Source organism: Gymnodraco acuticeps, unplaced genomic scaffold, assembly GCF_902827175.1.
Source record: "Gymnodraco acuticeps unplaced genomic scaffold, fGymAcu1.1, whole genome shotgun sequence".
In the NCBI taxonomy this organism is placed as follows: Eukaryota; Metazoa; Chordata; class Actinopteri; order Perciformes; family Bathydraconidae; genus Gymnodraco; species Gymnodraco acuticeps.
In genome coordinates, this window is record NW_022990743.1 from 921,960 (window position 1) to 935,989 (window position 14,030).

A 14,030-nucleotide genomic window follows, 5' to 3' on the forward strand; every position below is an offset into this window, starting at 1 on the left:
TTTAAAGATAGCAACAGTTGGCTTCTGCTGCACTTGCTGCACTCTCGTCTGGGCGCTGTGCATAGCGCCCAGACGAGAGAGGGTAATGATACACGGGCAAGGCCAGGCAGGAAACATGTGACGTATCAGTAACTTTAGACATCGTAACACAATTTTAAACGAGATTTTATTGTAGATTATACATTTTACTGATACCAATTATATAATATTTACCTTGTTTATTAAAAATGAATATATATTTTTTAAATATATATATATTTGTTTTTAATGTGGGAAGAGGGGGGGCGGCGCCCCTATGGGCCGGCCGCCACTGAGGGCTACGCATGGCTTAGTACGGTATAGTTAGGCCTTGGTAGGCCAGGCTCACTTTATGCTGCGTTTCCATTACAGTTTAGTAGCTGGGGCAGTAACTATAGTAACGCAGTGTAGGTGGAGCCGTGACGTCATCTTCAATGAGAACCACAAAACCAAACATCAGCCGTTAGCTGTTAGCACTCAAAGCTCACAGCTCCTCATATCTGTTCAGAAACTAGAAGTTAAACAAGTACAAACCACAGACTTTCTACGGAGACCCTAGGGGACATGGAGAAGAAAAAAAAAAGTTTTGCAAGATATCGCAAAACCTTTGCGAGATCTCGCAATACTTTTGCGAGATCTCGCAAAACCCCGTTGCAGTTTGTAGACGGTCCCTAAGCACTCCTCTCCCTCCTCCAGCTGCAGATTGTGACCAATTCTTGATGTTTAGCTCGGATGACGGCGCGTATCGAACTGTTCTGATAAAAACGACTCTGTAGCTCGTTGTCTACCTTGCTATGATTGTAAAGTCATGTTGTTTGTATTTTTACAACGTTATGTTCATGAGTTATTGATCCGCGAAATTCGAATCTGTCAATAACTCAGCTCAGAGGGACGTGCATGTCCCTCGCTCTGAGTGTTCTCTTGAGGTGTCTACACTTATGTGAAACACTTTATATATACAGTCTATGTGTGAAACCCGTGCCTATTGACAAGCACTGATGTTATATCTTTATATTTAAGGCCAAGCTCAAAGTAAAATCGATGAACCACTCCATTGTTGTGGTTTCTGTGTTGCCGTAGCAGCCGAACTGACCAGGGGCCTCATTTATAAAGGGATATACGCTCAAAAAATGGCGTACGCCAGTTTCTACGCAATGTTTGCGATTTATAAAATACTAACTTGACAGGAAAACGTGCGGTCCTCCACGCAAAGTCTAACCCATGCGTACGCACTAAGCACAAAAACGGGAGAGACGAGAAACTGCGACACCGTTGGCAGAAGGAAGAATGGAGAGAAATATGTGGAAATAATACCATAAACAAAATGTTACCTCTCATTTATCATATGAAGAATTCATTTTCAAACATTGATTAAAGTCAATCTTAAAATGATTAAACAAACGCCTGGTTGAGACTCCTCAGTGCACACAAAAACATAACTTGGAGACATAAATAAATACGGATAAGTTATTTAAAACCACCTCGAATATGTTGTGTTAATGTTATGAAATGTTTTCTCATAAATGATGCGGTTTTGCATTTCTATAGGTTGTACGAGCATGGTTTTATACTACCATGTTTAATCATGTTTTATGCCGTTTGCTAAGACTTGATAAGTCGCTCATAAAACACAGGAGGTATGGAAACTAAGAACACCATATGTGGTAAATTGTACAGCTAATATAACACAACACATTAGTTGTATTTCCTTTAACTGGTGGATATAGAGTTGCTGCAGTGGAGACGCTGCGCACAGCTGATCGACAGCTGGGACACAAACCACCAAATACGAAAACATAATTCAGATCCAGTCGTCATGACTCCACTCCGGAGGGATTCCCCGATCATTTCTTATAGTCTCTCATCAAGGGGGTGTCTTCTGTCCCCGGTACAAACACACTGCCTGAGGAAGGCTATGTGTATTTTTTTGTCATGAACCTTTTTCGGACCACTTATTTATTTATTTTGGTGACGATCCGACCTCCATGCTGCTACTCTGGTTCAAACGGCATCCACCAAACAATATGATTTATCTCGACCTCCCCAAAATAACCAAACTCTGACACGGTGTGAGATGTCTTTAAGTTAGCTGTTCTGTCGTCATTTCCTGCGATCTTCTTCATAAAGTCAGTCAAAATGAATGAATGAATGGGCGTTTCTTTGACTATTTATAGGCAAATATGGGCGTTACGTGAAGCCCGCAAAAGCTGCACCGCATTTCGAGTTCATTGTGATTTATAAAGGGAAACCGGCGTAGGAAGTGCTGTACGCACTTTCCTCGCCGGTACGCAATGTTTGGTGAATCGGAAAATATCGGAAAATGTCTGTAGGCCTACCTATTTTTGGGATTTCTACTACGTAAGCAACCTTCCCACGTGAATCCTACGCACGGCGTTATAAATGAGGCCCCAGGAAGTACATTGAGCTAAATGAAAGGTTTTGCGAGATCTCACAAAACATTATTATTATTTTCAAATAATTTTCTTCTCCATGTCCCCTAGGCTAGGGGGCTTCGTACTGTCGGTGTCATGGTGAATACAGTCGCTGGTTTATTTATGTCTGTAGGCCGTTGTTGTGAGTGTGTGGACGGTCGGAGCATATACAACATTAGCTTAGCCGATCTCCATTCAGAAAACACGCATTTTAAAAGGTTTTTCGCCTGCCGTCTTGTCTGCAGACCTGTCAAAGCATTAATTCATGGTTTTTACTAACCGGTATCAGTATGTTGTTACTTCGGCATCCTTTTGAAACATGTATTACAATACATCAGGGTAAAATATGTTCATTGTGTTGTAGTTGTAGCCACTCACGTCACTAGTTTAGCATATTCAGCCCGGTTGTTGGCTCGGAAAGAACCACAATTTTGGAGGGCCAGAAAAACTGTGAAAAGGTACCCGTTAGCCGGAACTACCCCTAGTGGAAACGCAACAAAATACGGGCTGGGTTTGGCACGACACTTAAACCGTGGCGCTGCAGTGGAAATGCGCCATTAGAGCACCACATATCTGGCAGAGGGACGTGGGGAGTGGCCCCTTATTTTCATCTATAGTAACAGACCCAGAATCAGCCCTTTTGAAACAGGTGTTTATGGCATCCTACAATTGGTGATCTGTTTGGTATTTCGAGCTTAACACTTCAGAGATATGTTTTGTATAACTGAGAACTATGATATATATTGATAAAAATAGTTGAATAGGGGACCTTTAAATGATGCTTAGACTATCATGTAAAAATACATTTTACCTTAATTGGTCATTGACTTGTTCTTTGATTTAAACAATTTAAGGGAAGTGTCAGTTAAAGAGTTTGGTTGAAAAACACTCTGTTCTGCCTAAACTTACTGGTTAAATGAACCTGAAATGTCAATGCAGCGCTTGTACTTAATGTGTTGTACGTTTTTCTCTAATAATTCAAGTTGATATGTTGTTATATTTCGTGTGCTCCTTTGGACCGATTTTATTTATATATCCTGGTTATACATGGTGTTCCAATGGGAGCATACACAGGACAAAAACAGCAAAAGCATAACTCAACATTTAGACGAGCGAAAACACAAATAAAGCACACAGACACAAGTGTTTGGAGGGGCACCAAACCAGTTTAATACAATTCGAAAACAACAATATTGAAAATTAATTAACTTAAAAAATCCCTTATCGTGAACATGGGAACCAGTAGAGCCAGTTACACAATTTTGGCATTTTCAATAGATTTAATCCAACAAGTCAGTCAAACTGAACAGGGTTAATAAAGCTGTTTCATAAAGCAGACCCTTAGCTAATAAGCTAAATGAAGTTTGGTTTCAAAACATAATTAAAAAATGTAAAATTACATAAATTCCCAACACTTTTTCTTTAAAAAAACAAACATAGACCAGCTAGCATGACACATTTCTTCTAGGGATGCACCAACCCCACTTTTCTGTCCATGTTTTATTGGGTACCAGCCGATACCAAGAACAGATCCAGGGTCCTTGTATAAGCTGTGTAAAAATGACTAGGGACATTATTTTATGTGTAAGGCAATATCAGACAGGAAGAGAATAATGTATAAGGGCAAAAAATTTGCAGAAATGTGTTTTCTCGCAATTGTGTTTAAAAAAAGGTAAAGGAGAAGTTTCAAAGCAGGGATAAGATCAGACTGAGCTTGTTTTTGCACATCAATGTGGGTTCAAGTCAAATGATACTTCCTACAATTATGGGTCAGAGTTGTTTATTATCTTTATGACAGTGCATTTTACACATTAAATGTTGGGTGGAATACTTTGCAGATACTTTAGACTGGAAATGTATAAGCTTAGATTTTAAGTATGTGATAAGTACAGCCTGTGCTTTTACAAAACTACTGTAAACGACTGTAACTGTCAATTCCATCTTTATTTACAATTTGGACTTTTAAAGGGGCCCTATTACGCTTTTCGGGATTTCCCTTTCATGTAGTGTATTATAAAGGTTTTTGTGCATTTAAATGGTCTGCAAAGACTTAAATCCCAAAGTTCCTGCAGAGGGAGTTTCCCCCCCCCCAAATTTTCTTTTACATTGTTATTATTTTAAGCACTGACTATCGTGCTAACCTGCTTCAATTCTGACCTCGACTTATTTTCGATAGTAAATATAAAATGAATATTCTGATCTTCCTTTTTTCACCTCCCCTCCTTCTTATTCTTTGGCCTGCAGTGAGTCGATGGCTTGGAGCTCTGCAGAAAACCTTTCTCCCAGATCTCTGTTGGCCTGGAGGAAGCTGCTCAGACTCTTCAGCTGCTCAGTGTCCTAAGGAAGAAACAGAGTCGGCCCAAGTCATGTGAAATCTTTCTATATATGTATTATTTCTGAGTGTGTATGTGAACTGTTTTGTTCTTTGCACCTGTGTATTGTGATCAGCAGCGTGCAGTAACTCCTGCAGCCTCTCTTGTAGCAACTCAGCTTCCCATTGGCTGATTAAGTCAGGGCTGGGCTCCAATTGGCTGACAGAATCACACTCTAATCCATCCATGACGGCAGAATCGATGAAGTCCAAACCCGAGACACATATTGACAAATCAACAGACAGCATCTGGACAACCAGAACTCACAGTCACACAAACTGTGATGCAAAACAACATGGCTGCAGCAAAATGAGATTAGAAGAGGTAACAATGTTTATCTTATGTTAAAGTTGTCTTTGTATTGTGTTTCAAAAGTATATACTGTTATTAGCATGCTAATTATTTGGTCATTGTTCCCAATAAGTAAATACTGTTATAAGACAAAAACAGTTTTTATGTATTACATCATAACAGTATTTACTTATTGGGAACAATGACCAAATAATTAGCATGCTAATAACAGTATATACTTTTGAAACACAATACAAAGACAACTTTAACATAAAATAAACATTGTTACCTCTTCTAATCTCATTTTGTTGATAATTGGAGCTCATTTTTCAATGTTTTAAATTCAAATCATGTCCTAATTGGATTCTCAAACACTAACTGTGACGATATAAACATGCTTAGTAGTTTACGATAAAAGACGAGACAAAATAATTGTGTTTAGAAATCTCCTTTATTTAATCTCCTTCCATCCCCTTTTCATTTTCTCTCTTTTTTTAAAAAGTATATATTTTAAGTACACCCGTCTGTCTCAATGTTGCAAGCTGGGGGCAATTTGAGAGGATCACATAGGATAAAATCTTGTTTGACTGAAATGACAAAAACTGTTTTTGATAAACTAGATTGACTAATTTGATTACTAAAGAGACACATTAACAGCTTTCGCAGCAGTCGTACAGACTGTCTGTAGGGACTTGGCCTGCGAGCCGTAGGGTCACCGGTTCAAGTCCCCGAACAGGCCTTACTATGGAGTGTGGACTGGTACTTGGAGAGGTCCCAGTTCACCGCCTGGGCCCTACCATGGGGCCCTTGAACAAGGCACTGGACCCCACCCCATTGCTCCCCTGGCAAGTACAATAGCTTCCCACTGCTCCTATTACTAGGATGGGTTAAATGCAGAGGTCCAATTTCACTGTGACAAATAAAGAGGGTCTAATCTAATCTAAATCCAAACATGCTCACCTCCTCGATCTGTTTTCCAACTTCTGCCATCTGTTGCACGTTGCTGAACTGCCGCATGAGCTTCGTCAAAGCATTCTGAAAGTGTGTCATCCATTCATCTTTCACACGCAACTCACAGGAATGCATCAACTCGTTCCTGTAACGAATCACCTGGAACATCGCACATGTTGGTCTGAATATATGTGTTTTCACTCTCTGTCTTAATGCCCATCTGAAACTTTTTGACAGTTTACCTCTCTCACAACTTTTGGATCCACAAACCGGAAACAGTCACAGTAGTTGATCAGGTTGAGCAGAGCCGAGGCATCACATTGATCGGCCCTCTTCATTTTCCACTGACCCCGAGGCATGTAGGCCTGGAGAAACAGAGACAGACAGAGGATGAATCCACAGATCATTTTGAGATTATTACATTTTACTATGTTGCACATTGACTTCACTTCTGCTGATTATGTCTTCTATAAATTGCATGTATCCATCACTTTTAGACACTTCTAAATGCTGCATGTGGTTTTCACTTTACTGCACAGACACACAGAACTGAGTCAGTTAATTGGTTATTGTGACAATTAATATAATGATTTGTTTGTGATGAATTGATTAGTTGATCAACACATAACAATCAATACATCTTTATAATCAGGGGTGCACATAACTTTTTTGCCCTGGTTCTCAAAGGAGCACCTGGAGATGTTGCTTGGTGCTCATCCTTAAAATGAAATAAACCGTAACTTTTGAGGGGGTCTTGACTTTATTTGCCAGACACACGCGCTGAACACACATGCAGAGGTGCACACAGAACACACATGCAGAGGTGAACACAAGACAACATTAGCACGACCAGTAATCCTACAAGCTGTCATCACTACCCTCCTGACTGTTCTCCTCTCTGTCTTCCTCTCTGTCAGACATGGTAGCTGATGATGTAGGCCTACTACTTTCTCTCTGGTTGAGTCTGTGATTAGCTGCTTGCATCCACAAGTCAACAGCTGGTTTTGGGTCGAAAGTCTCCGTTGTCATCTTAGACAAGTGGATGTAATCAAATAAGTATGTGAACATAACCAATAACCTACCATAGCCAATAACAAATTAATGTAACTTATTTTATTTGTGTTGTTCATTCATATCTTATTTTACCTTAACATTTATTTATGCTTTTTTTTTTTATCTCTCCAGTTTTAAAGGATATTTTTGGTTACTGTCCTATAGTATACATTGGAATGATTTGAAACCTGTTTATCCCAATAATTACAAAGGAGTGCCTTGGAAATATGTGTTTACATAAATTGTGACCAAACCGTTTGAATTTAGACTAAGAGTCCTTTACCTCACTGAGCTGTAGTTAACTTATCAGCCTCTCAGTCTGACTGGAGAGGACTCTCCCTCCACATTATTGTAGAAACATCTTCTTCTTATCTCCGTTAGAGCAGCTAGCACGGCACCAGATTATAATAACAACAGCGCTGGTACCACCCTCCCTCTCTCCCTCGCATTTTGGCTGTGAGCTGTGGGCGCCAGATAAGCCAACATCCCCCATTTTCATCACTTACAGCGCCCATCGTACAGGGCAAATGAAACGTGTAACCGGGGTGAAAAGGGTGTTACATTTACTTAATTGTGAATATTGTTACATCAAGGCCGAAAATTAGGATGAGCCCCAACGGTCAAAATGTTTTTTTTCCCTCCCAGAACTGCCAGCGCAGCGCCTCCACAGATCTGGCGGCCTAGGCGAACATCTAGCCAGTGCTACGGGCCGGCCCTGAGTTCATATCATGGTTCATATGCAACTCGCAAATATCTTTCTCTCTCTCTCTCTTCTCACTCTCTCATCTCTCCTCTCTCCTCTATTTTCTCTTTTCTCTTTTCTCTTCTCTCTCTCCCTCTCAATGTTGGTACGCAAATGCGCTTTGTTTCAAATGACCCGGTGCTCTTTTTTTGGCGGAGGTGCGCATGCGCACCAGTTATGTGCAGCCCTGTTTATAATAATTCTTTCAATTAAATAAACCAGAAAAATGTCCGTCTCCTGCTTCACAGACATCTGTATTTTATACTTTTCTTTCTCTCCTATGACTTAAAGATAATTTGTAATGTTCTTTTTACTCTACTCTTTCACAATGTATATAAAATGATATGATTATATTTAATGACATTAACATCAGATTTAAGTTAAGTGTGTGTCGACTAGTCTGTGGATTACCTTGGCCAGTTCCCAGTGGTCTGTTCTCCAGTTGGTAGGGTAACAGTTATCCCAGTTCACTGTGGCTTCTGGCTGTCGGTGGTGTCTCAGGATCACTGTCTGCCACTCTGAACACGTCCTGCATGCTGAGGAGAGCTACACACACACACAGACACACAGACACACAGACACACACACACACACACACACACACACACACACACACACACCACACACACACACACACACACACACACACACACACACACACACACACACACACACACACACACACACACACACACACACACACACACACACACACACACACACACACACACACACACACACACACACACACACACACACACACACACACACACACACACACACACACACACACACACACACACACACACACACACACACACGTAGGGTTACCACTTATGTGATACATACTTGGTGTTGTGCAGATGAACTTTTTTCGCAGTACTGTTAACATTGTATATCTATTGGAAATTAAAAAAAATTGTTTTGATACTTTATGGATAATATGTCAGTTTCTCTGTTACACTATAGTACATGCACCTGCAATACATAAACTGTAAATAAAAGTGAAACTGGTAGCTACTGCCCCTCAACTTCTATTCAATACATTGACGATCATCAAAAAAAGTTCAACTGCATACATTTTTTTATTCCTACAATCTAAGTAGTATTGAACGTAGCACCGGAAAGTTCATACACATACTGTACACAGTTCACACACAGTTCATACCCAACACTAAAGCTATTTAAAACGATTTGTTCATTAAAGCACATCACTACCACTATAGCTATTGTAGGAGCAAATTGGCCATATGGGATGATATGGTCACAGACACAGTCAACTCATAATAACTGTGTATCACAGTTTACCAGTGTGATGGAAACTTCTGGAGCAATGGAGACGAAACTCAGAGAGACACAGGGAGAGCTGGAGCTTGATGGCAAACACTGAGGGTTTATCATGGAGTTAACGGCCGGAGAACTGACAGGACATGAGCTGTCGCCACGAGGTGACACAGTGGTTGCCAAACCAATTCTGAAGATCTCTACCCCAGACCCATGTATTTAGCTGGTTCCGAGAGAATAATCTACATTGTCCATAACAAGATAAAACAGGCAAAGCACTGTCTATAACACCTCTATCAGCTGACACCAACAGGCAGCAATAGGGAGACAGAACAGAGAGCACATCAGTCCAAGGATGCAGGCCTGTGCTCAGTGAGGGCTGTACAAACTGATAAACTGGGTCAAAGTTATGGGCCTAGGAAAATATTTCCCCAACACTCAGAGGTGGAAGAAGTACTCATATATTGTGCTTTAGTAAAAGTAGGAATACATCAGTCTAGGAATACACTGTTACAAGTAAAATACCTGCAATCAAAATGTTACTTAGGTAAAAGTACCTATTAGTATTAGCAGCAAGGTACCACTCATTATGCAGTTTATTGTTTCATTGTTTATAATTTGATCCATCAAAGTGTTATCAAAGCTGGTGAAGCTGCAGCTCATTTGAATTACTTACTGTATACAGCAGGGTAGCTTTTACATTTACTCCAGGTGTAAATAAAGTCTTATTTCAGTGTTGATTATATGTCACACTACTAATCCAAATCTGCAAAGTAACTAAATGTATGTGGAGTAAAAAAAAAAGCAAAAGTACAAGTTTTAACCTATACAGTCTATGGTTTTAACTCGATTTGTAGTAGAAGTACAAAGTAGCAAAACGTTGAACTACTCAAGTAAAGTACACGTCCCTCAAAGTTGTACTTGTAGCCTAAATCTACTAAATTACTCTAAACCCAGGGGCGGATCTACGGGGGGGGGGCAAGGGGGGGCAGCTGCCCCCCCACTGTAGAGCCTTGCCCTCCCAGCTGCCCCCCTAACTTTTGTTTCCCTAAAACTGTACTAAAACAAACCTACACTATTTCCACAAGCTTCTCAAGCAACGAAACAAGCATTACATTAGTTAAAAGTGAATCATTTTAAATATCATTTTAGGCCCGTTAAAAACGCAGCTACGGCCCTGCATTAAACTGCGGAGCGGCGTTCACACAGAGCGCGGCTCACACCGCTGCAGAGAGGGAGCGAGCTGTCCCAGCACCTATGGGTCAGCTTCCCCTGGGAGCATTTCCCTTTCCACTAGTTTTGTTTTTACTAAGGACAAGAGCTTGAAACTAAATATTAATAAAACGCTGACGTTTGAATCGATAGCGTTTAACAGATGGGCGCTGTTTGGGGCGTTACGTTACAAAATACTACGCAGACAGCGTTAACTGGGAGATCGATCACTTTGCTAAACTATGCGGTAGCCTACTATTAAATCCACGTAAACTACACATCACAGCCATGAGGCCAGATCAATGAAACCAGGATACATCCTTTACCGTAAAAACTGGATCCAAACACAGCTGCCTGTGTGCGTTTGATAAATACTTTCTGATGATATGCTACTTATTAGCTAGGCTCCATGGCCCTAACGTGTAAAGTTATACAAGCATTTGTACCAGTGCTTTTCACAAGTAGACTCTTGCAGGCCAGAGTATAGGAGTGATTCAACAACAACAAAAATACATATCTGAGAAGAGATCAGGACGAACAGAAAGAGGAAAAGGAAAAGAGAGTTCACTGAAGAGACCAGGAGGGTCAGAGCAGGAGGAAGAGGAGGAGATGAAGACATTAGTGAAGAAGAAGAAATGTATGTGAGGAATAAAGATGAAGTATCAGAAAGAGGGCCAGAGGCAGGGATCAGGAGGCAGATTAGACTCCAGCTGGACCACATGGTATGTTCTTATTCTCCTTACATGTTCCATTACAGCAGCACAATCTAGCAGCTCTCAGTATTGACAATTATTGATTGAAATGTGTTGCTGCACAGGTCACCTTTAGCTCTCTGAAGAGATGGGTCATGTCATTTGTGTACTTAATTATAACTAAGTACTTACAGTATGCAGAATTAGAGTATTCTCTGAATCGGGTGCCTTTTGGGTCTTTATATCTTTGAAAAATGAAACCAAAATGTCTGGTCATAACATCTGGTAGTGGACTACTTACATTTTCCCACCTCAGGCACAAAACATAAATAATTACTAGGAATTTACTTGAAAACATTTAACAGGGTTAAAGTTTTTGACAAAAAGTAGCCACGATACCTTGTTTAGCTAAGATATGGCACCACATGGAAGTCAAGGACATTACAAAATTGTAATATTTTGCAAAACTATTGTTTATTTTTGTAATAAACAATTATTTACTATTATTAATTCATACAATAGAGTTGAAATGTTGAGCTTGTCAATCTTAATCTGAAAATACAAAAACTGAAATATAGGTAAGAGAAGAAACTGACACTTTTGTGATGTAATTCCCTCAATGCAGATCACACATGGACTGATCCATTATTTTAATAGGAGGGTAAATGGTATGGCGTGACAGGGTTGAAACAAACTGAGGGACAATATTGCAATTTCATAGATAATTAAAGTATTTTTTCAGAATTTACTTTTGATCAGTTAAAGTTGACAAGCATATGATTATATTAGCAGCAACATTTTGGAATAATTGGCCATTTTGATTTGTTTAATATTAAATTAATATGTAATAATGCTTAGTGAGCACATGCAAATATGTCTGTCTAATACTAAGACAACACATTTTTTGTAATGCAAAACAACCTGTTCCATTAATTAATTGCTTTAAAATACATTTTGTAGTTTCCTTTCATTTAAAATGATTGAAGTAAGCTTGGGGGACTCAAAGGGCACCCGATTGTTTGTCTGAACACCTTGTTTCTCTTGTGCATTAAGAACACTTGTGTTAGGGCATGAATTAACAATAAATATGTTATATACAGTGTAAAATATCACGTACTGTCCGCCCTCCCATGCCACCCTGGCATGACCTCTTGCCCCCCCTTTGCCACCCCATGTAAAATGTTCTAGAAACGCCACTGTTTAAACCCCTGCAGTTTACCACATTAAAGTAGAGTAGAAACAAGAATTTAAATAGCAAGACCAAACAGAATTTACAGGATAATCTAACCTTATTCCCTTTGGGCTTGCATGAAGCAGTCTCACACGGTTTCCGGAGCAGAGCGTTTTGATTGAGCAGGTCTCCATGGAAAGCCTTCATGTGGCGGCTGATGAAGGGCTGCAGTCCGTTCTTCAGGATGATCAGACACTGGCCTGCTTTCACCCAGTTTGTGTACCCTCTGTCGTTGAGACGGGCCGAGAGCTCCTCATGAACCATGACGGCCTTACTTCCCGTAGTTCCCGATATCAAAACATTACAAGCAGGGCAAGTTCAGGCTAACTCCCCATGTTTAGCTCCACCCTCTCCGTGCTGGTATAGCAGCCACAAGATGGCGCCCTCTGCTTTGGAAACACGACGCTGTTATGCTCATGTTTGTCCAGGTGTGGTGTGGTCAGGTCTTGTTCGAAAAGCAGCTCCCACCCAAAAAAAGCACCTGCTATAAGGGTGTCCACTTTTTCAGCATGGACACCGGTGTTGAACCGCTTTAAAGACATTAACTTAAATTTACTAGAATACTTTTTTTTCTGGGACCAATGCAAGAAAAGTAGGCCATGGCTCCTAGAATTCTACACCAGGTCCATTTAAAAGATTCCAACATTATAGAGGCTTTCAGTTTCTGCAAACATAAAAGGTGGCTTAAATGACAATACATGTTCACGGTATGTTTAGTTCGGATGCATTTATTTTTGATCTTTTTTCTTTCTTTAACTATCCGTCATGAGTCCAGCAGTGTTATAGTAGTGAAATGCTCATCCTTGGAGTAATCTTTACTTATTTAGTTTCTTCCAACTCCTGAGTTAAATATCCTCAGCTGCTAAATGCTCCATACATGTTTAGCTAGTCTCTAACTGTTCTGAGAGCATTGAGAGTGATCCTAAACCACAAAGGTCTGTGGAGGATAACCAAACATTGAGCTAAAAGATGTATGCTAAAGGGAAATACAGCTTTGGTTAATAATTTCCTACGAACTACTAGTCCTATATGTCATTTGGCTTATGGCTCTAGTGCAGCTGCTCTAAATAAATAATAAAGCATTTTGTCACTGAGTTAAAGTGTGTGTCTTCTGCATGAGTTTCCCTATACTGCTTAGGCTTGAAACAGGAGGTTAGTCTAGCTTCTATCTCAGTTGATACATGAAATCTGTCAGAAAATCCAGCTCGGGGACATCAGTGCATGCAGCTGCTGGCCCGGCTCTTCTGGGTTTTTCCATCCTCCTCCTCGCAGCAGAGGTAGCAGCTTGGTGAGGCCAACTTCCATAAGGGGTTTGATCCCCAGCAGCACAGTGTTTGTCATCCGGAAATCTATCCAACAGTTTTTGAAGAAGTTTGGTAGTTCAACTGACCAACAGCGAAATAATACCAAACGGTAATAGCTTTTCATTGCTCTCCTCACCAAGTAGTGTCAGTACTATTAAGGTTGGTATTATCTTAAGACATCTAGGTTGTGTACTCCTGTTCCAGCTGATTTCATACATCTTCCAGAATGAGTGTGGATAACCCCAAAACGGTTAGCTGTAAAATAGCATATGAATGGATACTGTATATTTGCTGTATAAACCCAATTGTTTGCTTGATTCTCAATAATGAATTCTCAACTATCTTCTGACATGTAGCACTATCAAGACTTCAGAATTAGAATTTGTCCAATACCTGCAAAACTAAAAACATTTCCATCAACCTCAGCTTTATCTGTTGTTTAGTGCCA

The 14,030-nt window shown here is 40.2% G+C and overlaps 1 protein-coding gene across 1 annotated transcript; it reads right to left on the reverse strand.

The window, feature by feature from the left end:
- Positions 1-3,596: 3,596 nt before the first annotated feature.
- Positions 3,597-12,596, reverse strand: LOC117556665 (uncharacterized protein CXorf38-like). Its single transcript, XM_034232135.1, has 6 exons — positions 12,336-12,596; positions 8,271-8,405; positions 6,307-6,429; positions 6,074-6,223; positions 4,882-5,070; positions 3,597-4,787 (listed from the first exon to the last, which is right to left on the reverse strand). The coding sequence occupies exons 1-6, from the start codon at positions 12,540-12,542 to the stop codon at positions 4,677-4,679; spliced, it is 915 nt and encodes a 304-aa protein (XP_034088026.1). The 5' UTR covers positions 12,543-12,596; the 3' UTR covers positions 3,597-4,676.
- Between the last annotated feature and the right edge of the window lie 1,434 nt (positions 12,597-14,030).

What these genes read in the sequence shown, in the direction of transcription:
- LOC117556665 (XM_034232135.1), bottom strand. Translation starts at nt 12,542, where the DNA reads ATGGTTCATGAGGAGCTCTCGGCCCGTCTCAACGACAGAGGGTACACA. An exon ending in ACCACTGGGAACTGGCCAAG is followed by an intron (nt 6,430 to 8,270) that starts GTAATCCACAGA and finishes CTGTTTCTCCAG; the next exon opens with GCCTACATGCCTCGGGGTCA. An exon ending in ATCCAAAAGTTGTGAGAGAG is followed by an intron (nt 6,224 to 6,306) that starts GTAAACTGTCAA and finishes GCGATGTTCCAG; the next exon opens with GTGATTCGTTACAGGAACGA.